At 41.6% G+C, this 26,320-nt stretch overlaps 1 protein-coding gene across 4 annotated transcripts in view; it reads right to left on the reverse strand.

Annotated features, from left to right (window-relative positions):
* Window positions 1-590: 590 nt before the first annotated feature.
* Window positions 591-26,320, reverse strand: part of fndc1 (fibronectin type III domain containing 1) — a 33,909-nt gene continuing 8,179 nt past the window's right edge. Inside the window, exons 3-22 of one of the 4 annotated variants that reach the window (XM_034579499.1) lie at window positions 25,846-25,914; window positions 21,941-22,186; window positions 21,664-21,762; window positions 21,360-21,477; window positions 21,082-21,269; window positions 20,420-20,527; window positions 19,611-19,799; window positions 17,152-19,519; window positions 16,874-16,994; window positions 16,311-16,422; window positions 15,818-16,162; window positions 15,246-15,320; window positions 14,147-14,296; window positions 10,499-10,735; window positions 8,279-8,387; window positions 4,340-4,419; window positions 4,063-4,092; window positions 2,519-2,680; window positions 2,264-2,386; window positions 591-1,771 (exon numbers count right to left, since the gene is read on the reverse strand). In XM_034579499.1, the coding sequence (XP_034435390.1) occupies window positions 1,656-1,771; window positions 2,264-2,386; window positions 2,519-2,680; window positions 4,063-4,092; window positions 4,340-4,419; window positions 8,279-8,387; window positions 10,499-10,735; window positions 14,147-14,296; window positions 15,246-15,320; window positions 15,818-16,162; window positions 16,311-16,422; window positions 16,874-16,994; window positions 17,152-19,519; window positions 19,611-19,799; window positions 20,420-20,527; window positions 21,082-21,269; window positions 21,360-21,477; window positions 21,664-21,762; window positions 21,941-22,186; window positions 25,846-25,914 (5,045 nt within the window). In that variant the 3' untranslated portion in view covers window positions 591-1,655. Of the gene's footprint in view, window positions 1,772-2,263; window positions 2,387-2,518; window positions 2,681-4,062; window positions 4,093-4,339; window positions 4,420-8,278; window positions 8,388-10,498; window positions 10,736-14,146; window positions 14,297-15,245; window positions 15,321-15,817; window positions 16,163-16,310; window positions 16,423-16,873; window positions 16,995-17,146; window positions 19,520-19,610; window positions 19,800-20,419; window positions 20,528-21,081; window positions 21,270-21,359; window positions 21,478-21,663; window positions 21,763-21,940; window positions 22,187-25,845; window positions 25,915-26,320 lie in introns of those variants that run through there. The other 3 variants (XM_034579498.1, XM_034579500.1, XM_034579501.1) reach the window with 3 other exon arrangements.

Consider the following 26,320-nt stretch of genomic DNA (forward strand, 5'->3'; position numbering starts at 1 on the left):
AGTGAAAATGAAAATAAAAGGTTAAGTCCCTGTGAAAGATTTATCGGACAACATTAACAGCAAATTCTTACAAATCCAACAGGATATTACATTTATATTTTGTTTCAAATTATCCAGAACAATTGTTCCAAATTTTCATTGTAGACGTTTCCAAATCGAACACAATAAAACTTTTACTTGGGCGTCAATAGTAAAACTAATGTAGCACTGTCAAAATAGTAAAAGTATTCATAATTAGGCTTAGGTGAAAGAAGATATATATTATTGAAAAAATATCAATGGTGAACTAAGTATAAATATTTAAGTATGGAACTGAAGTACAAAATTTGAGTTACTTGAGTATTTCCAATTACAATTTATACACTTTTGACTCCAAAGTATTTACCAAGTATACATGTCACTAATTACTTTTACAAAATATATGATTTCATAAAATAAAACTCTTTGTTTCAGGTTAAATTACCTTATCATTCGAATTAGCCTCAAATCAACCAACTACAAGAGTTAAAGCTGTTGGTAAACTAGAGTTTAAAAGGTATTAAGTTGGCAAAAAATGTAAATACTCAGGTAAAGTACAAATATATTCCCAGTTTTCGTAATTTTATTACTTTATAGAGTACTTTGTTACTTTTAACCAGTGATTTTAGATTAAAACTAATTATGGTATAAAAACCAAGCATTACAAATCCAGTTTGGATAATTATGGAGCAGGGTGTTAGCACTCTACACGTGACTGATGGTTCTCTTCATATTTGCTAACATGCCTAATGCCAATGAACTGGTATTTTCTTGTTTTTTTCCCCTTTTCTTCTCTTTCCACAATATGCCGTTTCTCACGCCTCATCAGATTCTAACAGTTGCTTTTCCAACTGGCTCCAACAAACTCTCTGATCCTCACATCTTCCATTAGGCTGATGAAGTAGATCTGGATCTCGAGTGGAAGGTTTTAGCCGTAAAAGAATGTGTTCGAGAGAGAAGATGTTGTGATTCATGTTTTTGGATTGTTGTGGTTTCCTTAGCACCTTTATTCAATCTCCCACAGTTCCTGAGCAAATATTTGGTCTTTTATTCTTTTGTACGTATACACACAAAACTTACACAGTAACTCTTAATGAAATCTGGTGAATACCCCAAAAAATCTGTATGAAGATTTAAGGACACATATAAACAAATCAAAAGTAGCTGTCAGAAGCCGTTACATTATGAAAGACAAATCTCATGATAGAAAATAAACAGACCTATACACACCTCAAGTGCCCATTCTTACAGTTTTCTTCGCAGCCTGTGCTTTGGTCCAATGTCACTGCTATTTGATAAATAACACTGGAGAAGGACCTGTCTCTGGCAGAGTTGGGAATAGTACAAGGACACTTTAAGACAAGAGTTAAACTAAGCGAGAGCACACATGCTTCTTTTTCCCTCATATACAGACTGCTTTATATAAAAAGTGCATTGTAACGATATACATTGAGTTGTTTAAAAAGTACTATATTCTCTTTCTGTGAAGCTGTAATAAACTTGTAGTGGTGTCTTTTTCTCGTGGCAGGCAAAAGTCTGTGTTTACGGGCAGGACCAGTGAAGGTGTGAGCCTGCAGCGGGATGCAGACCTGTTGCCCTTGATAGTAATGTCGCCTCCTCCTCTTCCTCCTCCTGTGTTACCACTTCCCAGGGATGGGCACACCGCATTCATACCAACCCACGAATGGATGACGTGTACGTCTGCCAACGACTCCGAATGTGACGGGCTCCTGTCGGTATGCACGATAAAAACCTAGAACGGAAAAGAATAACGAATGTTGTTCATAGCCATGACACTGGTTTCCATCCAAATTTAGCACAAGTTTCAATCTAATTTCCCCCCAGAATATTTACTGGGGGCATGTTTGGGTCAAAGGCTGTAAATCTAAAGATGGACGACACGTCTCTACTTCCTCCCACTATCCCGGATACAAATTGTGATGTATAAACAAGTTTCAAATATTCTCCTTATGCACAGATATGCCCTGAAACCAATAAGTAACTGCATTATCATGAACATTTAGAAGTTACGGTATAATCAGAAAAATGAGAAGCATGTGAGATTTAGACTAAAACATTCAAAACCCAGGTTGATCCTTTTGCAAGAATTAATTTAATCATTATTCTGCATAAATAAGATCGATCCAGCTGCTCTGCTACAGAGCCAGAGGCAGATCAAGGGGGATAAATAATAATATTAATAGCCACAAAAGGAGCCTTGTGTGTACGATCTGATGTTGTTTACCTTGTGCTGAGGGCAGATTATTTGAAAGGTAGGCCGGGCCTGTCCTTCCATCCCTGTAGGAGTCCACAAACTGGCAGTGGTCCTCTCCCTGTCCAAATGTATCTCCTATACTGTAGAAAGGCTCTGCAGAGGGAGGATAATGCAATTTTAAATCTCCACAAAAACAACCAATGCTTGGATGGAGGGAGACTGACAAACATGTCCCGGCAGTTTTCATTTGTAATCATTAAACGTGGCAGTCATGTGATGCGTTACCTCGAAGACCGTCTCCCATGAAAATCTTGTATCGCAGTGAGTTACACAGAACCACGCCCACAAACTTCCTGTACCACGTCCGCTTGACGTACTGGCTGCCCTTACAGCTGCTGTGGGCCGAGTTGTATTTGAAGGTGTAGGGGATCCAGATTGGTTCTCCACCTGAGGAGCAGAATGCATCATCCACGTATGAATATCATGTTTACTTGTACGTTATGAGCTTTGACCTTGTGGTGAGTTCTGAGATGGTGTCGCCTCAGGGTCGCCAGACGGCATGTGTTTCAGTTTATATCCGTAACCTTGATGTTATGATGATTTACACTGTTATAGGTTTATAAAGCACTGAATGTTTTAGGACCAAATCTCCTTTTCGATCTGCAGATACTAAATGACTCGTCCAGACATTTTAACATCTGGAACCAGTCGGCTTACTGTTTCCAGAGTCTAAATAAAAACAGGTTCTTGTGTCCAACATATCTGGAATAAAATCCACATTTTTATTATAGTTATAGGTCCGTTTTTCTCATTTCTTTCTTCCCTTTCATTTTAGTAGTTTCAAATATTTTTTTTAATGTTATTTGATGTGTATTTTTTATTTACAATATTATGAAAGCACTTTTATAATAATAATATTACATTTTATATAGCGCTTTTATCAAAGCTCAAAGAAACTTTACATAGGATTAAAAAAACTGAACGCAGATGAAAGTGAATAACTATAAATATACAATACACATCATAATCGCAAATTGAAATATAAGATACACGTCACTTTGAATTGCCTCTCAGTACAAAGACGCTGCAGGAAAGGAAATAAATGAGGTTATAAGTTTAGATAAGTTTTGATTGCTAGATGGAGCCTTTCTGTGTGGAGGTTGCATGTTCTTCCCATATCTGCCTGTAGGTGTAAATGCAAAACCAATGTCAGCTCAGCTCCAGCTCCCCCATGACCCTCAAAGGATAAGCCGTATAAATAATGGATGGATGGATAGTTAAGTCTTGTTTGTATTTTTTAAAGACATGAAGAAATCCATATAAATACTAATAAAAATGCTTTGCCTTTTTTTATTTTTTGATAAAGATCCTCCGAATTTGGTTGTTAAAGAATAAGAACCAAGAAATGTGCTGAGGGAGTAAACAAACTATGTAACCGTTTACAATTTGAACCATTTCTATGGTTACAGTGCAAACTTCATTTCTTAAAGTGAGTCTTCTGCCTTCTTTACAGCGTGTGGGGAATATCTACAACATATCTTTGGCCTTTCTGCACAGTTATTACAATACATTTTTTTTCAAAAGAGAAAAACCTACACTGGATGAAATGTCTCCATTACACTGACATTGGCACAAACATCATCCTGGCCGACTCATCGGTCAAACTCTGTCTCAGTTATTGCGAGTGACGTCTAAATCCTTTCTGAGGAGTGTTACCGGGGGGGAATGATAGAGGAGGAACATCAATACTGAATCAGATCCAGACGGGTTGTTTAACAGGATGATGTCTCTCTCCTTAAAACCCCGAGGGCAGCTTCACTCGGACTTACCAGGTGGCCTTTCGATGAGAAGAGGATCGTCTGAAAGAAGGAATGGGATCATTTCAGCAGGGATGAAAAGCACACAGACAGCACTGTAAGTTTAATGCATTCCCCTGATTATAGGACTGCGAAAACCATAACACACATAACGAATGCAGCGCACATCTGGAAGTCTACTCCTACCTCGAGGATTTTCAGCATGGATATGTTGCATTGCAATAAAATAAACGTCACAGTGATATTTGCGTTTGAGCCTTTTCTTTGCAGGTGCTGATGGGATACACACCTGATTCAGTGACATAGGTGAGTGTTTCGCTGATTGGTCCCAAACCAAACACATTCTTGGCCTGCACTCTGAAGTAGTACCTGCATGAACACAAACCACAAAGGACTCAATGAGAGGTTCTGTAGTTCAGTTTGGTTGCGACTGGGCGAAGGTGAGGAAAATGTTAATGGCTGTAGCAGATGAGCGGGCACGATCCAGTCAGGCTGATTTAAGAGTCGTCTATTTCATGTCTGCACAAATCCAGAGTGAGTGCAGCACAATGAAATGGCTGTTTGGCTTTGGCGAGGGTGGTGGGTGGAGAAAGAGACAGTAGACGAGTGAAGAATAACAGATAGGAGAGGAAGGAAGGAAGGAAGGAAAAAAAAACGACGAAAGAAAGAAAGAAAGAAAGAAAGAAAGAAAGAAAGAAAGAAAGGAGGAAACAGACAGACAGAGAGACAGATGTATGGATTTTACTGATTCCAAACTGGGAAAAAAAGAAATTGAAAAGATTCAGTCAATGTAAAGCACAGGAATAGATGCTGAAAGAGAATAGATGGACGGATGAGAATGGAAGAGGTTGAAAAAGACAGAGTTTTTCTGTGGCGTGCAGTGAGCTCACTTTGTCTTCAGGTGGTGGATCATTAAAAATCCTATCAGATTAAAACCCAACCCACCAGTGACAACTCTGAGAGGCTGCACACTTTTTCCACTGATGACTGATTCTGCGAGTGTGCGTCCACTCACGCAGCTTTGTGTGCGTGCTGGGTTTTCTTTCACTCTGCAAGGTCGCGCACAGTGAGTTCACGGCCCTGTCGGTTTCTGGCCAAAAAACTTCCACCACGTACGGCCACGAGGCCTGGAACCAATCACCACGGCCACGTGACAACAGCGACCACAATATACATCAACAGAGCAAGCGAGGGAGAGAGGAGTGAGAGGAGTGGGAGGAGTGAGAGCACAGCAGCTGCAGAGAGATGATGTAATGAAAGTAGAAATTGGAGAAGGTAGAAAAAGGGAAATTTGAGCCAGAATATGAAAGCAGTGGATAGACTACATGAAGCCATGCTATAGCTATTTGAAACCCCTAATACAGAGATCTGTCAGCTTCATTCAGAGCATCGCTGCCGGGGCTTCTCATCACGTCAGATTCTGGATGTGGTAATTACACATCACGTAAGTCATATTCAGTCTGGCCACATTACATTCTCCTCAGTCAGTATCCGTGATAGTAGTGAACTTGAAGAAGTCAATTATGGATAGTTTGAAAGAAGAGGAAAAGCAAACGTGGAGTTTTGAAATTCATAAATCTGTATTCTGAAATGATGTCTTGAAACGTCTAAGTTGATGTCATCACATGTTTTTGTCAAATAAAATCCCAAGAGAATGAATTCAAGATAAAATAAGGTAACTATCAACTTCTCACATTTAGAAGCCAGAACCATCAGATGATTGGCATTTTTCCACTGAAAATCACTTAACAATTAATTGACTATCAACTAGAATTGTTCACACTCAAATATCAGTCCCCTAAACATGCCTGATTTCTTTCATCAAGATCCATGAAATTTTCTCTAACGAATCAAAGACAATGTTGAAAAACGTGTTGTTCAAATGTTAAAGAAAGTGAAAAAAAAAAAAAAATGTTCATCCCTGAGCTTTACTTTATCATTCTATCAAGTTTCATGGAAATCTGTACATTTGTTTTGTGTGATGCTACTAACAAACAAATAATGAAAAGTTTAAAATCATGCAATGAGATAGACACAGATCTTTTTATATGAAGAGAGAGAGAGAGTGGGGAAGGCACACAGCAAAGTGCCCGGTCAGACCTTTGGGGTGACCACTCTACCAGGTGAGCTACAGTGGGCACCTGAAAGCTAATCTTTCTCAGTTCAGGATTTAATTGTGGGATTTCTAGTTTTGGGATCTGTCTTAACAGTAGATTTAAAGCAGGAAAACCTTTGGATCCACTTTTGATATTTATCCACAATCTGTAAATGTCCATACGTGTGTTTAGTGCAGTAGCTCAGTATTTCTGGCAGCCAGGAGGAGCCTGCAGCACCATGGGAAATACCAACACTCTCCCATAAACCATCCTGGGATCAAGCGTAACCACGGGAGACACACGATCCTGAATACAAGCTGGTTGTCAAGGAGGGAAGCCCTTGTTGCAGCCTCTTGGAAAACTTTACTCCTACACACACACACACACACACACACACACACACACACACGCTTGTTTGTGTTCAGCAGCAGGTGTGTGGTTGTGCGGCCACAGATGAGTCACCTGTCATAACACCTCAACAGATTCACACTTCTACCAGGTGAGAGGACACGTTCTGCTCCTGATGTTCTCTCACATGGTGGAAGTGTGAATCTGTGTGGTTGTGCGGCCACAGATGAGTCACCTGTCATAACACCTCAACAGATTCACACTTCCACCAAGTGAGAGGACACGTTCTGCTCCTGATGTTCTCTCACATCTGAACAAAGTTAACTGGTTCTCCGTGTAAACCGACAAGCTCTAGTTGGATCATTTGCGAAAAAAGAATAGATTTTTATTATGAGAACTGGCTTGAGAAAGACACATCTGGACTCGACAGACCTGTTGTTTGAAGCTCTGAAGGTTTTTATCTGGAACCTGACACAAACAATATGAAAATCGTGTTCTCAAAGACGACAGATTTTAAGTCTCCAGTGAAAACTTTGAGTGACTCTTTCAGTGATTTTCAAAAACTGGAATAAAATCCAGTTTTCCAACGTAACAAATGCTAACAGCACCTTTCACACATGAACACAAAATGCTCAGAGATCCCTTCTCTCTGGGCCCAAATGCTAAGAGCTGTTTCCATGCATTTATTTTAAAAACCATCACCCGTGTCTCATAAGACATAGTTGTGAAAACACGCTCTAATATTGTTACTGTATTTATGATGAAGGGTCAGATAATGTGTGTAGCGTTTATGATCCTTTTTCAACATTCTGGTGCAGATTCAACTGTTTTTATTAACCTGTATTTTGTTTCCTTAAACTGATTTACTTCCCACAGAGGGTTTCACTAATCTCACATTCAACAGTTGTAGTTTCACTGCCCATGATCTGATTAGTGTCCGTCTGGTTTGACGTCACAAATTGCAACATATTCCTGCACAAACATGGCACAGCACCAACAGACTTACGTGAAATACGCATATATATATACATGAAATCACACACAAACATGTAGACAAGCTGTATATTCTGTGCATTATATGATGACAGGATAATGATATAAACACTCAGCAGTAGAAATAAACAGTCGAAAAAGCCACAGCCAAGAATCTGCACCCGAGGCAGAAACCTGATAATAAATGTTACGCACAGATCGGGGTAAAGGGAATCTTTGTTTGTAAAATAAGGTTCTTTACTTCTGAAAGGATCGTGCGTGAGCATCATAGAATGTACATAAAGATGGACGACACGTCTACACGTCCTCCCACAATCCAGAAATTAAGCCAAGATATCCTGGATATAAACGCTGCCATCTTGCACTGATGACGTCATTTGGAGCAAGAGTCTTTGCAGTAGTGATCAGAGCCAAAGCATTGAGGTCAATACATCCGCTCAATGAATCGGGACTTAGTCTCCTCTGTCAATCATGACATTTCCCCTTGATTTTATAGCATCAAATAACTAATTAAAATGAAACTTACGAGAAAAGTTTGGTAAGAATGACCTAAAATGACAAAAACTTACTCTGAGGAAAATGTATTTGGCGTGTACTTTTTACTTTGGCCCATGTCCCATCCACTAACATGGAGGTTTATGAATTATACTGCAGGTAGCCAACAGGCGGAGAGCAAGACGATTTGGCCTCACTTTTGGGGAGTAGTCATGTCCTCCATCTTTATATACAGTCCATGATATCCAATCCACATATACATACAGTAATACAAACACAACAGCTGTTTGTCTTACCTTGAGTTGGGTTTGAGATTCTCCACAGGCAGGTGAGTCCCGCTGGAGGATCTAGAAGACCATCTATTGTTGAGCACATCATCATATGACGCACTGTGAACCATGTAGCCTGCAGGGAATGAAGAAGAAAGACATGAGCTCAGCACAGCAATGCTGTTATTTCCCTTCTTGCTCGGATTGAGTGGAGAAAATCAACACCCCTCTCATATCTGTACAGTAAATATGAAGGTACCGCCAGCAGCCAGTTAGCTTGGCAGGAACCTGGACATCAGCTGCCTTGATCTGTCCAAAAGTCACCTTACCCTCCTATAATGCTCACTAAGAGACACACTCGTGTATCTTCTTTGTTTAATCAGTCAAAAAAAACAAAGTTGAAGTGTAAAAACAACATGTTGTGGTTATGAAAATGATTTTGTGAGAGTTAGTGATTTCCCATATACATTTAACTCTGAGGAAAATGTGCAGTTCTGGCTTCTCTGTAGCTCATGGCTCGGTTCCACCTGTCTGTCGGTTTTCTTCTTTTCCTCAGCCACTCAGACTAATCATCAGAATCAGGCGAGCGACCTGAGGTCACGCAGCCCACGATCATTCACTATAAAACTTTAAAGACCAGCTCTGCTGCTCATCAAACTACCAACCCTTTCTACTGGACTCTCAACTTTGAGTTTCTATTTTTACTGGAGCCGCACCAAGACAGCTGGCTGCCGACAGGAGAAAAGGGAAATACTGGAAATTCTCGCTTCTTTGTTTTTCTTCTTAGGTTTTTTTATTTTTATTCCAGCTCTCATTTTACTCCATTAGATTGAGGTTTGATAGAGTGGTAGTGCCTTTGCCCTCTACATCTGTGCTCCCTCTTCCCCTGTAGGTAGAAATTCATTAAATAACTCCCATAGAAGTTGGTCTTTTGAGCCAAAAGCAGCACTTACAATATATGAATAACGGGCCTGTTTTGCCCAAACACTTCAAGCTAAAGGTCCTGAATGCATTAAAGTAAAATGGAACCAGAGGTTTGTTTCCAGTAAAAAGAAAAAAAAATCACAAAACCTTCCACACGCTTACAGCTGTTTCCATACACTTGTTTTTAAAGCCGTGACCCATAACTTGTAAGACATGGTTGTGCAAACATTCCCTAATAACTTAAACAGTTCCTCGTGATTGGATATGCATGTGTGAACTGTACCTGCATGTGTGTGTGTGTGTCAGAAAAAACTTTATTTACAGTACGTCTTGGCCGGATATGCTGGATCCAGTCTTCTATAAAATCCCCAACACCACAACAACACTTAAAAATAAGTGGATTGTGATGTGTCGGATACAATATGGGAGAAAATAGCGATCAGGTGCCAAAATGTCCAGACTTATTTGCTACATAACACAGAAAGTGTCATGATACTGTGCGAGCAGAGAGGAAACGCTGAGGGGAGCAAATGGAAAGAAACAGTGGAAGAAATCACCAGTGACAGTAGAGACCATCTATCTGTTTTACACATCAGAGGACGGACCGGCCCACAGCATGAACAGAAGCTTGTGATTTCCTGCCAAAGAAAACATTCTGCCTCTGTAGCTGGCCAGACTCCTGCCCCCGGTAGTCCATCATGTCTTATGCAGCGGGCTGATAATCTTCAGTCTCTTCTCTGGCCCACTTTCAATGTCAGAGGGATTTTGGTTTTAACTGAGAAACAGTCTTATGACAAATATCTAAAATCAATAATCAACTAAAATCTAATTCACACATTTGACAAAGTGGAAGCAGAGAGTATTCCACATTCAAAACATTTACAAATAATGGTTAAGTTGACTTTTGGATTCCATGAAATATGGTGCATTGCATTATGGGATTGTTTGCAGAAAGCTGTGTACATAACATGGACACTGCTATTTTCATTTCATTGGGAAAGTTGGCAGGGAATACATACTACTAGTGCAACAACAATTATATATTTTTAGATTATATATCAATAACAATCGTGAGGAGTCACTGTTTAACGTAGATAGAGCTCAATATGGGACCAAGCATTGGCTCCACATCAGCCCCACAGCTGGTTACCTCACTGTTTGGCCATTAGAGTTGACATGATGTTACGAAGTGCCTGACCTCACAGATATTGCCCTAATAAAACACCCAAGGTCTGAGTCGAAACCAAAAACTCAAACCTCTTGGGCAACATTAACGTACAGAGGAGCTCCTGCGGCAGACAAATAACAGCCTTCATTTCTTACCTGACACCATATCATTTTTCAGTGGGCGGGCCCAGTCCAGGATGATAAACGAATGGCAGCCCTCCATGGCGACCACGGTGAAGTTCTGGGGCTTGTTTTTGGGAGGCTGGTTCTGATTGGCTTGGACCCTGTCCTTCTTCATCAGGTCTTCCAGGACATCCACCTGTAGAAACTCCAGAGCCTCCGTCAGGGAGCAGGGGGACCCTGGGTCCTTCCGGATGTAGTTCACATAGGGAGCTGATGGCAGGAAAAAGTCATTGAATTATTTTGGCGACATGATTTTCTGATGCATGCAATTTAAGATTAGCTCAAATACATTTTTGGAAAAGGACAAACCTTGATATGTCACAAAGAATTAAAATAATACCACAATCTGTTATAATTCTTTTGAAAGGAGTCAGATGTAAGGCTGGTCACTCCTTCCTGTCTTTCCTTTGCCACCCCTCCTCCCCTCCGTCCCTTTTCCCTCATTTGTTTTCGGTGATTCTTCAGTAACACCAGCTGGACCTACAGCTGCGAAATACTTCAGATATCCCACAATTCCTACACTCACTGGGATTTGGAAGGACCTGCTGGAGCCTGGATTTGCTCCCACCTCCCCAGATGATTGGCCCTCCGCGCAGGGCCAAGAGTCTAACACGTGTCACGATCTGCACATCAACACACAGTCTGCGAGGCCGTGCGGGTCACAGACTCCTATTGTATGCAAATATGCGGCCATATGGATTATGTGTTACACATTCATACAATGAAATACAGGATCTGTCATCGTGGTGAGCAGATTTATACACAGGGCGCATGTAAGGATGTATTTCTGTACTGCATCCACATTTCCAGGGTCTGTGCAGCCTCGTGCAGGTGGAAGATCCAGATGTATTGCTTTGTTCATGTGTTCATTTTTAAATGCTCAGAGCACCTCCCTACAGAGACACACTGTGTTCTCTCTGCTTGTTGAAAAACCAGATCCAAAAACAGACAACTGGCTTGGTGAGCCTGACATGGATGAAATGTCACTTGGAAGCAGCATCAGGACAGTTCGCATCATGTCGGCTCTAGTAGCTGTCTTGTCAGGCATAAATAAGCATTTTCATTGGTCCAAACATCTTGGTAGACATTTCATTATTTATTCAATGTGGCAAAGTCCATCCATCTGGGTCTTAATGTGAAGAAAAGTCACACAACTGCTAATAATTATTAGATAATACTGGGCCCTTGTAACTGGATTCATCCAAACCAAACAGATAAAGAGGCAAAGATATGCCTCTGCTAGACAGTTCATGCGGAGAATATTGTTGGACTGAAGTGGACCTAAAATAGAATAAACTAATCCATAGGAAAGAGGATGTCTCCACATGAAGCCAGCAGTCTCCTCAGTCTGTGCTGAGGTCAGCCGCTTGAACTTTTTATGATTTCCACTGCGTCTCTGCTCTTGTCTGTTTTTGTCTTGGAGCTTTGGGGAGAGTAATAGCTTTCAGATGTGTGTATGAGAGGTGTGCGATGACGAGAAGGCCGCAGTTCATCAAGACGGATGTGTCCAGAGTAAGCCGTGTTATTGTTCCACGGTTGCTCCTGGAGCAGATCACACCGATAGTTCTGACACTGTAGTGATAAAAGACCCAGCCATAAATATTATCTTCCCTTTTTACAAAAGGTTTCTAGCAAAGATCAGTTTAAGTGATTTTGACACGTTGAATTTAATCTTAAAATAAGTGATTGCTGAGCCGTGACTCAAGTCACATTGTTAGGTTGACAACAGGCAACAGGGACACACTGAAGCTAATGGCCCTTGATTCTGAAAGGCCAGAATCTGTGTGTTATTTTACGATGATCTCTGAAGTAGATGGCTCGCTGCTATTCTAAATTAAAGGGGCTCTCCAACAATTTTATATGTCAAAGGCAATTTACTCATCACAGGGAGTAATATACTGCCTGTGAAAACAATCGTGCAATTTCTTCTTCTCTGGAGGAACTTTGAGGAAAATTACTCAGGGGACATATTTGGCTTGACACCTTGGCTTGAGTATAGAATTTTTAAATGGAGAGAGATGAGAGGGTCTAACCAAAGATGCTGCACTGATTTGCATTCTGGGAAGTGTAGGATCAGGTGTTTTTGAGGCCAAAGATCAGAATACCTGCGATTTCATCTCTTGGGGGATGGATATAAGTGCAATACTAAAGCACTACTTTAAAACACATTTATGAAAATCTACAAAATTTAGCTGTAACAAGCCAATGTCCTCTCGCCTACTGCTGATGGATAAACAGTTTCTTACTGGCTGAGAGTACTGAAATGTCTATAAAAATAAATGAATGTAACAAGCAACAATTTGTTATCGAAGCCATATGCAGCAGTCACTATTTTTTATTATTATTTTACTATTTTTAGGACTGAAATCATCGCCATTAAAAACAGAATTATTAAAAGGACCTTTGACTTAGTGTAGTTTTTTTGAGGAGGTTTGAGAGTCCCACAGATTCTGTTTTTATTCTGTCACGAAAATATTTTGGTCTGTTTGTGCAACCAGATGAGGGGATAAAGTATGAGAGGCCAAAGGAAACATACAGGAACAGTAAAAAGAAAGGAGGGGGCGACTTGTCCTGTGAACTGTATTCCTATACCCTTAATTGTATTTACAGCCATTTACCAAAAATTCATATATGGTTCAGTCATATATTTAAACAGAGTGATATAAAACTAGATTTTGAATGTTCTGCTACATTTTCCGATATGATAAGATGTAAAAGCGGGAAAGAGTGAAAACAAAACATGCAGGAAAATGTTTGTAGTTTTTTTTTTTACTTGGCCGATTGTTTCTGTAACGTCTGACAGGGACTTTTATTGTGAGGTATTGCCGAGAGAGCCAAGATAGCCGCACAAATTTATTGCCCCTCTACAAAACAAAACAGAACTTCCACTGACCTATCATTATTTACAGCACCGAGAGACCACCACATGCACACAAATGGGGAAACAGAAATAAATATGATACTCAGTAGTCACAGATGCATGTTCGATCATGCTTCTTTCCTTTCTGATGCTATTTAAGACATATGCTGTTCATCTGGTCAGCAGGTTAAGATCACGTGTCTTTCTTGTTTGTCTCTCTGACATCTGCAGCAGAGAAATGTTGGGTGAAGGATGTTTTTTCATGCGTATGGTGAAAGTACAATTTATTGTATCCCTGAGGAGGGTAGGATCATTTAAAAAGAGATTCATCATGCGCTATTGGAATGTGATATTAAAAAAAATCTGAGTTTAGAGCTGCACAGCAAACATAAAGTTAAAAGAAATGTATAATCTGCTACTTCTCCGGAGAAATAAAATTGTTATGTTTGTTGGGATTATCATTAAGAAGAGATGCATCTAGCATAATGTGAATGTGATATTAAAGGAGACATACTAGTCTCATATTCAGGTTCATAATCTTGATTTGGGTTATTACTTAATTACTTGATGGGCTTTTTAACTTTACAGACTTTTAACTCACACAAAAAAACTAGTTCACACTAGATCTAAGAGAAAAACTTATAAAAAAATATAATATGTCTCCTTTAAATCCGAAATCTAAGGCTAGAGCTGCACAGGAAACAAAGGTAAATTGTGGAAGAGATTATTTGAAGTTATATGAGCGTAGACTCTCTGCATACCTGTGAATCGTTTCTTCCCACTGAGGTCAAACTCAGATGAAGGTCCATGGTTGGAGGGTCTGGTTTGCGGCTCGGCAGTCGAGATCTCTGTGGTGGTGGTGGGATCGGTGGTGGTGGGCGGCGGCGGGGTGGTCTGCTCCAAAAACTCTTCTAACAACAATACATGTATCAGTGAGACTTTGAGAAAAATTGATTTATGTTATTTGCATCCTGAATCCATAAAATGCTGCTGTGTGTCTCGTTAATCCTTTGTGATCTGTGTAATAAAAGCGTTAAACAAGATTATGTGGTCAGATATGTGAGCTCACTCTGGAAAGACCCAACACCCAAGGCTGTATTCTTATGTAATGTTCTGCTACCCATATTTTCCATGCGAGGGGGCCTTGAAGACAACGGCCATTTCACAAGTCTCCAAGGCTGACAAATGTGAAAGGATTCAGTGGGTGCAATTCAATTAGTTCCTTCCTCTTTCATCACTGTTTTTTTCCGTGCGCTGCTCAAGTGGACCTTGGCGTTACATCATGGTCCACACACATGCAACCAGCTCTGAGCCGTGGCAGGGAAATGCTAAGAAAAATGTTGTGATGCTCAATGTGTATTTTCCAGCAAAACCCCCAAAAAAGAAAAACATGACATGCACATGCAACACATTGAAATTGATTGAAATTACAAACGCTGACAAACAAACAGTTTTTCTATTCAGCTAGTATTTCAGCTGGGGTTCATCTATTACAGTACAAAGCACTGTTAATAACAGCAAATACATTACATCAAATCATAAGCCAGGGCATTCTCTTACACTTAGTCATGCAGTTCACATGCAGCCTGAGTCCACTTTTTTGGAATAAGACTGATTAAAAACAGCCAGATTGGAAAATATCCAAAATCCCAGCGATGAACCAGGACCAAACCCAAACAAAAACACAAGAGGAGAAACAACCACAGGCACGGCAAAGAGGAAGAGACGAGAAGAGCTAGCAAACAGATCCACTGAGGAATAAACAAGACGATGACCAACAAACAACGAGCATACACAGAGCAGTTTAGTACATCCAGCTCACTGGCGGTAGGTCGGTCCGAAGCCAAACTCAGCCAATACCTTTCTTAAGAGCTAAAGCATCAGGCACCATGGTCACTGTAACCATGTAGTCCATTTCCAATCCTGAGGATTCCTCTGTCAGAGAAGCAGAACAAGCTGCAGCATCAATCTCACATGGCTTTGAACACATTTCTGAAGTATGTAAACATACACCCACACATCCACAGACAAACCTGCTTCGACACATAGGTACAACCACTGATACATTTTTCAATTTTAAATGAAGCTTGGCTATATTTCAACTTCTTTCCAGTTTTAATTTCCAGTTTATACATGATACTGTTACTAATAATGGATACTGGGTGCTATTCTTTTTAACTGTATGCTGTGTGTCATCATGAAGAAAATCTTGACATTATAATGAGAAGTATTTTGTGGGGCTTCATCCATCATTGTAAAGAGAATGATATCTCAGAAGCTGCATTAAGTTGGCTCTGTCTCCACAGATTAAGGATTTTCGTTTTTTACAAGTAGGGGTAGGGGGTTTCATTACTGTATTAAAAATGTATATTTATATTAATCTTTTATGATTATATCTGTAGCGTGTTGTGAATTTCAAGGGAAAGACTCACCTTCTGGATAACAGTCTAATATTCCTTCCTGGTCCATCAGTGAATACCCATATTCATCTGTCTTAGCGAAGGTTCCTGGTGGACAGGTTGGGAATATCACTGCGGTGGTAAACTCCTCTGTGGTCCATTCAGGGGTGGTGGGTTCAGGTGTGGTGGTAGGAGCCACGGTGGTGGTGGTGGTTTGGGGTTTGATCGGAGCCCTAAAGCGGGGTAGGTCCAAGCCAAGTAAAGGTTTCCCTCCGACCATGAGGAGCTTCTCTTTGGGGTTGACCACTGGCTGACTATCTCTGCCATGGCCGAACAGAGCCATGCCTTCATTGTTTAGCAGGGGACTGCCCATGTGGTCTGGTGGGCGGTGGACAGAAACAGAATATACATGACCTTGTCTTAAACAGCAAGATAATATTGAGAATGGAAAAAAGGTTTTAATTTTCACATTCAGTCTGTATACAGTATGTTTAAATATGATGTAAGATTTAATGAAGTATATTACCAAAAATTGTGCGTCCATCCTCGCCAAGAATGACTCTCTTAGGTTTGCCTTCGGAGTCCTGGAGAACTTGTCCATCCTGGTTCATAAGAATCCCTCTCTCCAAGTCTACCACCTAGATAGAAAGAAAAATGTACCAAAACAATACAAAGAAAATGTGGATATGCCAGGATATGTCCAAAGGTAAAGAAATGGCACCTCTAAAGGTTCGATAATCAACATGCTATAGATGATGTATTTAATCCACACAAACAAATAAAGCTTGAAACTAGCTATTTTGGTTTTATGTGCCAGATAATTTCTTGGCCAGGTGCAGTTAATTCCTGAAGTCATTATCATAAGGTTGCCCGTCTGCCAGAAGAGATGACCTTCAGAGAGAGCCAGGCTAACTGCTTCCCCATTTCAAACCTTTATGCTAAGCTACGCTAATCTTCTCCTGGCTGTGGCTTTGTATTTACAATAAGATGTAGTACTGATCTTTTCATCTAGCATCTTTCCAAAATGTACAGTATTTCATGCTGAAGCAAATTACAAAAAGAAGTTTCAAGATCATTATACACAGTTACCCATTTGCTTCCATCAGGTCCAGTGATAAACCTTTGACCAACGGCCTTACTGGTTCCATGAGAGGAGGAGGAGGAATCTTTACTGTTAGTTGCTGTCAGGTTGGGTCGACCATTTTTACCTAAACAATTGTATGATTAAAGAAAAGTACAATGCAGTATCTGAGTTACAAACTATCATTTTATATTCTTGCTCATAAAAAGCATTGCATCATCTGTGTAATGTAGTAGCTGGCAGCAATTCTCAATATCATGCACTGAAACTACTGACTTTACCATTTCCATTGACAGCTCCTCCATTGATTGGTTTCCCTCTGATGATGGGATATCGAGACCTACCCCCTTGTCCCCTAAAGCTGTCCCTAGAGGAAGATGAAGATGATGAAGACGGCAGTGTGGACTGGGAGTTTCCTCCATTTATTCCCCCTGTGTTTGTCACAGCAGTACCAGTGCCAGCTTCGCGATCTGAGGTCAACACTGGTGAATTTGATGAAGAAGATTGTGATGCTGAAGAATCCAGCCTTGAGTTCTGTGCTGGTTGTGGTCTGAAGGGATGTCTAGATCCACCAACCTGCCTGTTAGCCAACAGAGGGTAGCGTCCCCTCCCATTCATTCCTACACCAGGACGACGGTGAGTTGAAGTGGCTCCTACAGACGTGCCTGTCCTGGTCCTGGAAGAAGTGTCCGTTGTATCCACACTCTCGTTGTCCTCTGTGTTTCTTTGAGGGTCTGCTGATGTTATAGCAGGACTCTTCTGGGCAGCTGTGGGGTCTGCAACTTCCTCATTTCTCCCACTGACTTCTCTACTTCCCTCATCCACATAGTCCTTATCATTATTGTCATAAGATGTTCCACTAAGGATAGGGTCAATTGTGTCTCTGTCTAAAGAATGACGGGAATTTGAAGAAGAGGATGCTGAGGAAGAGGAGGAAGAGGTAGTTGGGTTTCTCGTGTCACTAGTTGCCATATTTTTATCTGTCAGAGACGGCTTAGTCGAGCCCGCTCCAACCCCATATTTAACTGAGTCATGAGTGAGAGGAGTCTTCAGATCTTCACTGGTCTCTTGAATTGTGGACACTCCTGCAGCACCCGAAGCAGCTGAGACCCGAGTGGGTGCCCCCCTCAAGATGGGTCTGCCAGCCCCTACAGAGGCTGAAGTCCTAGTCCAAGGGGTCCTACCGTCCTGCCTGGAAGATGACACCCTTGTTCCTGAATTGAATCTGCCTGGATAACGACTTGCTAGCCAAGGGAATTTTTCGATCAAGGAGGGGCTAATTCTGGTCCGAGAAACCACAGGTTTTTTATCAGTTCTCGCCTCCTCTGTTGGCTCCTCGTCTTTGGCTACTTCTGCATCTGTGTTTTCATTTCCCTCGCTGTATGTGTGTGAAGTCTGTGAATTGTGCGGGCTGTGAGAAGTTGCAGAGCTGTGAGATCCTCTGTGTGATGTTGACGGAGAAGAGCCTGATGTGGCTGCAGTGGATGGGTGCTGTGGGCTGCCATGTGACCTGGACTGTGAGCTGCTCTGCGATTTGTCAGAGTGATTTGTTTCAGATGTTGTTTGACTGTTGGACGCCCTTCCTGAAGTTGGCTTTGATGTTGTTGGATTGAAAGTATGTAATGTTTCATGATTTTCAGTCTTTTCTGGTGTTGTTACTGAAGCGCGTGTGTTTGATGTTGCTTGGGTTAGAGTTCTGCTTGGCAAATTTGACTGTGAGGTGATGGCAGGTTTGTAACCATTGGACATTCGACTTGAATTCCCTCTAAACAAAATTCCAGGTTGTCTTCGTCCGAAACCAAAACTAGACCCACTGTGACGCCCTCTACCTAAAGCTGTGGCCTCTGACTGCTGTGAACTATCCTCCTTTACAACCGGAGTGGAAGGTTTGTTATATGTCATACTGGTCTTATCGTAGGTGTCTTTACTCTTTGGGTACGTAGAAGCTACATAGTCCTTTCTACTGGCCGCTGACTCTTGATTATGTAAGGAAGAAGATGATGATGAGGTTGAGCTGGATGAAGAGGAAGTAGAGGGAAACGAAGATGAGGAGGCATCAGAGGAGGAGGAAGCTGAAGACGATGAAGAAGAAGATGAGGAGGAGGCCCCCTTGGATACTGGTCTGTCATGGACCCTTATCTTTATGGGCCTTCTGGGTTGTGTTTTGGGACGAGCAGTAGCCGATTTAGTTGGTGAGGGTGTAATAACTTTGAGGTTGGGGGTCTCAGTAGTGGGCGGATCCTCATCATAGTCCACGTCATCCTCAGGGTCATGGGAAACATCGTTATCTGGCTCTTTTGTCTCCATGGTTGTTGTCTCCTTTACTGGAGGTGGTGTTGTGGGTATTGTCTCTTCTTCCTCCTCTTCATCCTCCCTATCTTGAGGCCTTCTTTTGGAGGAACCTCTGTTTCCTGTGTTCCTCACCGAGCCCCTCACAGAGGAGAAGATGCTGTGATAGACACGTGACTGGGAGAGCGGGCGTTGACGCCTGTTGATAGGTGCAGCAGGTCGTGGCGGGGGGGTTGTTGTTGGCTCCTCTGGTGCCTCTGTTGACAAGAGGTCAGATTCGTCATGGTCAGTATCCTGTTCGGAAGGAGTGTGGCTTGTTCTGGGGGTTTCCTTGGTTTTAGAGGATGATGAGGCCGTGCTGCTGGCTGACAGGGGACATAATTTAGAATGAATGAAGGATTAAACAATTTGAGTGCTAGAAACATGCTAGAAAAAAACTGAAAAAAAGGTGCTTACATCCTGGCATGGCAATACTGAAGGCCTTGCTCTGTGGTCCCTGCCCCCTCCTGTTGGTGGCCTTAATCTTGAAGATGTACCGTTCTCCCGGTTTGAGGCCATCGACGGTGGCTGTGGTGGTGCTGCCACGTAACGTCACACTCTTCATTCCAAATGGCTTCATAGCAGGAGCATACGACAGGATGTACTCTGTTGGGAGGCAAAGCAAAGAAAAGTGAAACGGCCCTTATTTTTCAATAAGCCCACACAGCAAAAATAAAACATCAGTCCTTTCACAACAGTCAACATTTGGGAGGACCTAGTGTACTGTTAAGTTTGTACTTCCATTAGTCATCATTCAGATCTCTAAAGTACTGTGCTGTGTGTTTGTACCACACATAAATAGATAGCATGCATTCGCACTAGTGTTATCGGCCTCTCATCTATGGGTCAAGTAGTGGTGATGATAATTTAACAGTCAAAACTCACAACGTTAAGTAATCCTGTTGTTACACTTTGACTTGAAACATTACATTAGCCTCTAAAATGAGTAACATGGGCTATTGAGTTTTCAAATCACAAATGTGACAAAGCATGTTGTAAAACCTTTTTCTGCTCCCACCTATCTACCAATCAAATAACAACATCAACACTAACAGTTAGAACCCTCATGGACACTGGAAAACACAAATGTAGGGGGCACTGCCACAACAGAACGTGAATGAAATGTTTAAATAAGTCCACAAGTCAAACACTGGGGATATTTATTTACTGATTTCTAAGAAAAAAAGACATTAATTTTAATTTGACTTTAATCCTCTTGGTCTCACCTCTTATCCTGCCATTGGCTTCCTCAGGTGGATCCCATGTTGCTACGACAGCTGTTCCTTTCCCTCGTAGTGGCTTGACTTCAAAGTTCTCTGGTGGTCCAGATGGTGCTGGTGAGCGAGGAGATCACGAGTGAGTGGAAAGACACCAGTTATGGGAGGAGCAGCGGGACAGAAACCAGAGGCAGCACAGAGGGAGCAGCGTGAGGAAATTGCTGCTTAAAGAATATAAAAACAGCAAGGGCATGTGTGCCAGGAGGCTTCAGCTAAGGAAAGTACTGCTGCCATACATTGTCAGGGACAATGTCCCTTGAGATCATGTATAGAAATGCAGGAGCAGAGCTGAGCTGCAGAGACAGGCAGTAAAGTCAGAATTTCCAATGAACCACAGCTCAGGAGCTGCCTATGATACTGGCAGCCAAAGCTATATGAAAATGGAATTACTAGGTAGTGAATGTGATGAATTGTCATAAGAAGAAATAAGTGGAAAACAGTGAACAGACACAGCTATGCAAGAATAAATCCTGTTCTGCAAGTATAATTGCTATTTTCAAAGTCTATGGAAAAAGCAGGGACTTGGCTCTGTATAGCTGCGTCTATAAAAAGAAAATCACTTTCCATCAGCTGCATTTCTGTATAAGCATTTCTCATGTGGCAGCACCTACCTGACTCAGGAGTCCTCTGAAAGACTGAGACGCTCCACTTGCTATGATTTTCTCCCTGAGAGATTCTGACGGAGAACTCGTACATGCCGTCAGCGGACAGGGTTTCGACCATCATTCTCCTCTGGGTGCTGTCCTTGTACTCCCAGCGTGCCGACTCACCCTTCTCCCTGTACTTAACTGTGTAGGATCTGAGTTAAGACAGAATGACAGTAGGAGGGGTTAGGGTTCTCTCTTTGATGGTCATTCTTTCTCTCTCTGTGCACTTCAACAGATCCCACCTGGATGCCCCGGGGGCGACTTTCCCCATCTCCACTGCAGGGTCAACCCAGGAGATGAGGACGGACTGAGGAGACATGACCCTGACACTTATGTCCCGAGCCTCGTACTCTGGTGGCTCTGGTCAACACATAGACACACACACACACACACACACATAGACAACAACACACAAAGGCACAGAGACAAAAAATGTTGAGCTTTGTTTACTTAAAATACAACAACTTAATGTTATTTGTGATATATTTTTTTTAAGCTGACAGATGGGTAGACAAAAACAAACATAAAATATAAATCTGCGAGTACCTGGTGTGGTTCTTTTGGTTGCGACTGCTCTGCCGGCGGATGCGCTATGACCCAGGGCTTTCTGTGCCTGCAGTGACACCACATGAACGGACTCAGATGCTATGAATGAAAAGGGATACCAGGCACGGCCAGGGTTTACACTATGGACACTAAAGATTATTCTTATTCTAAACACTATTTACACATTTAGCTCAAAGTCATTTAAACATTTTACTGGAACCTAAAACGTTGTCCTTTAAATCTGGAAATTAAGAGTGTGAGATGTGGTTCCTCTTACTTAGTTTGTGTGCGTTACGGTTCCTCTGGTCCGACTGAGGCTTGGTGTGGTGTGGATATCTCCTCTGCAGCAGCGGGGTTCCTGGCAAAGCTCTCTCAGGCTGCCTGGGACCCGAGGAGGACTGAGGTGCCCTCCTGTGTGGCCGGGTATTAGACACGCCCGATGGATGAGCCGTCCTGTTCACCCTGGTGGCTCGCCTCACAGACGGCTGCTTTCTGGCTGGATTGTGTGGAAACCTGAGTGGACCTGTCAGAGGATGATAACGGAGAGGACAAATTCAAAGTGCAATTAAGTTCATAACTTGTCCCCTGTGTTGGATTTGCCTTTGGGGCCTAACTGAGACGTTTAACTGCCATTGAGAATGAAAGATTATAACATCTCCACTCAAGACAAATCTGCTTCATTTAACCATAAACATCTTTTTGTCATGAAACCGCACCACGTCTCCTGTGATCTAATCTAACTACTGGTGTCCTGCTTCCTGTCTGAATCCCACCCTGGTGGTCACTCCGTCCTGGTTAACATCTCAGACACTGGCTCAGGCAGCCACAACAATCATCTGGTTGCAGTGCTGCTCAGTGATACCACTGGCAATATAACAAAACAAAAAAAAACTCTCCCTCTTTCGTCTCCTTTCTTTCCTCTCCTCCCTCCATCCCTCCTTTGTACGTTTCTCATAATCACTGTCAGATGAAAAAGAAATTGCCCTGTTCCCCATCAGGAGAGTTTCATGCAAAGCCGGGTCAGTTAGCTGAAGTAACAAAGTGGATTTGACAAAAAGCAACATTGTGATGTAGGGATTCTCCTTCAACAGGTAGACGAATGCCAACTGATAATAGTTTTCCATGAGAATTAACTTTACACAAAATATTTGCCGAAGCGATAAATTAAAAAAGGAGATTTTTAGCCCTGACAGGCCTCTATTATAACATGATATTTGTGTAAAACAAAGGGTTGTGAAATATGAAAGGGAGTAAAAAGCTCCCAGGAAGACAGAGTTGGTTTGTTTCAGAGACACTTAGAATGCTTTATTTATGTTTCTACATCTCAGTCTTTATCCTCTACCTCTGTCCTGCCAGCACAGCTGGATCTTTTGGATCAAGAAAGCATTGACTGCTTGATTGGTGATTCACCAACTCCCCTGTGAAACTTGCTTCTCCTCTCACCTTATTCTGTTTTCAAATCTTTATCTCTGCTTTGTGTCTGCACCCGTAGCATTTTGAGATTCTCAGGATCGAGAGGATTATTTTTCCATTCTGGTTGTTCCACTCCTGCCTTCATCTGTCTGCCAGCATGATAACAGACACTTCAATGTGTATTTTAAAGGTGTAAAGAGTGGAAATTCAATATTAAGTTAATCAGAGTACTACAAATAAAGACTTGAGTCACTGCGCTGTGTTTTATCCATTCATCCTTTATCTACAACTAGATCCACTTAAAGATATATATATATATATACACCTACGCTCAATTTACAGTCTCCAATTTTCCTAACCCCAATCTGTCTTTGGACTGTAGGAGGAACCCCGAGTACTCTGAGAAAAACCGACGCAGACAGGGGGAGACCATGCAACAGAAAGGCCCTGGCGAAAGCAGGATTTAAACAAACCATTTGTGTTTGCCTTACCATCGAGACTAGGGTTGAGTTTTATTAACTTTAACCTAAAGAATAAATCATGTTTATATGTGTATACATGTGGTAATGTAGCTGAAAGCACAGTTTTTGGGGAATTACCACACAATAAACACATGCTTTTGTCATGAGGGCACATTGTCCAATTATTTTACAGCTTTCTGTGTCACAGCTTTTGTGTAATGTTTTGGTTACTGGAGAGAAACTGTTAAAGCTCTGATCCAATGATGTGTCATTTCACACCTGTTTGACCGTCTCTCCTCGTTCTAGCTCTAACCTCAAACAGAAAAAAATCCATTTGGTTTGAATCTGCTGACTTCTCCTTTTTCCCCTATTTTCTTCTTCTTTCTCTGGAAAACTGTCACAGTGCATAGTTTGGCCCCAGGTCATCTCGCCGCCCGCGGACCACTAAACCATTGACTGCACAAAGCTCTCACTGCCAGATCCTTTCTGTCTTTTCCTGGAAGCTCAATAGTCTGCAGTGCTGCGAGGCAGGTCTCCAGACAGAGAGACATACCACTGCTGCAGCAGAGACCACCTCAGTGTATCAGGCTGAGATGCTGTTGTCTTCTCACTCCCTCCTCATACCCATACCTGAAGAACGTCAGGTATCACCAACTTCGAATCTAAACTCGCAGATATGATTCGGTGAGTTTGGGCGTCACGGTGGATTACATTGCTCAGTTTAGCCACAGTTTCCTTTAACAGCTACACAAACAGTTCTCAGTGTCTGAGCTTTCCTGGAGGCAGAAATAATGAAATAATTCCAAACTGGCAGAGACATTCGCTAACTCATGTCTAAGAAACAGCTCCAAGAAACACTAATGGAAATATCTTTGTCATTTGCTCACTAGATTATCAACAAGTAGAGTATAATGAAATAACTTGAAATGTTATGGCAAATGAGCTAATGTTAGCTAAACAAAAAAGAACAGGATAAATGTATCTGCTAATTTCCAAATAAACAGATAATGATGAAGGTAATTAAGTAAGGTATTTCCTTTCTTGTGTGCCTTTCTGCCTTAAAAAAGAACATAACAAATGTCATTTGAAGAGCTTCAATAAAGGTTATATGAATTTTACAGCTGTATTTTCAGTATTGATTGATGAGTTTAAAATTTAGTCCTAATAATGTATTAAAGATTCAGTCCGTAAATGTCCCAAAAGACGCATCACAAGTTCAGAGACCAAATTGCTTGTTTTGTCCATCTATCACCTACACAGGACAGGTTTATCCTTGAGGGCCTTGAGGTAACCGGAGTCCATCATAGTTGAGATGTGGGCACACCCTGGACGGGCCAGCAGTCAACCGCAGGGCTGACATGTGAGAACATACTGTTTATGCTCACATTCACACCTACAGGCAATTCAAAGTCGCCAATGATCCTAACCTGCATGGACTGAGGAAACCGGAGCATCTGGAGGAAACCCACTCAGACACGGGGAGAGAACATAAAAACTCAACCCAGAAAGACCTCAACCGGGCGACAGGTTCAAACCCTGAAGCATTACTGATAACTCCACCGCTGTGCCGTAATATTATGTCTATCCAACAGGTTCAAATCCACATGTATTAAATCTGATGTTACAATGATTATTAAACAAAAATCCAAATACTTGCACATCTGAAAATTTGAAAGAAATCTAATGTTTAACATTTTGCTTGAGAATAACTGATTATTAATTATTATCTTCTATTTTTGGCAGTCAATTTTCTATTGCATGACTATTTGGTTAATTGACTGCACTATAATACATATAAAAGTACAGAGTTAAGTTAAGACTAAGGTATGGATGATGATGCAATCATGTTTTAAGCAATTCTACACATCTGTCTACAAGTAATTTCCTTTTAATTTTACAGTCCGCTGAAAACGGTGACAGGCTAATAAGTGATAATTAATGGCGCGGACACCACTGAAGCAGAAAACTTTAAAATAGACGTTAAATTTGGATCAACTGCAAGAAAAACATACCTGGTTAAACACATGGAAAACTATGAGTCACAGAAAAGTGAGTGCTTTGTTCCCTACTTATCTACAGGGACAAAACAAGTGAGGGAATGATGCAACAGGAGACAGTCGCCCCGAGACACAGCCCCGTTAATCATCACCGCGTTAGATCCAGTGGCTTCTTTTATATCCACAATGATGGCAGATCATTTCAACGAAACAGCTTTTCATGGATTTAACCAGGTGGTTTTACATGAATGGATGTGAACTGAGACCACTCCCATGTGCTGTTGGTGAAGATGTTTTGAGTTCAGGTTTACCTGCTGATGAGTTGTTGACAGGTGCACCGCCCAACACGGCAAAGCCATCCAGGTTAACCCATTCAGGGTCTGAAAAAAGACACAGGAGTTCTTGTGAAATGGTGGAAACGAGAAAAGCAGGAAATAAATGATATGAATTTAAAGAGGAATCCACAGATTTTGCGAATAATATCAACCCGATACTTTCTTTCGAATGTTCGAGGGAAAAGTTCATATTCCAACTATAACGACCTGCTCAAATTTAAAACATACAGCCTAGAAGTGCATCAGTGTGTTTGAAAGTAGCTTGCATCGGGATCCAGCAGGGGGCGCTCACTATCAGCTCTAACCTTTGTGTGCCCTCTTGACCGATCAGTAAAGTAAGCCAGTAGAATTCAGGCAAATTCAGAGTTTATGTGTCCAGCAGTCCGCTGAGGTCCGCTATGATCCGTGGGACGTAAATGTCGCCATCCACCAATCTGCAGGCTCAACAAAT

This window comes from Hippoglossus hippoglossus, chromosome 24, assembly GCF_009819705.1.
Source record: "Hippoglossus hippoglossus isolate fHipHip1 chromosome 24, fHipHip1.pri, whole genome shotgun sequence".
NCBI lineage: Eukaryota > Metazoa > Chordata > Actinopteri > Pleuronectiformes > Pleuronectidae > Hippoglossus > Hippoglossus hippoglossus.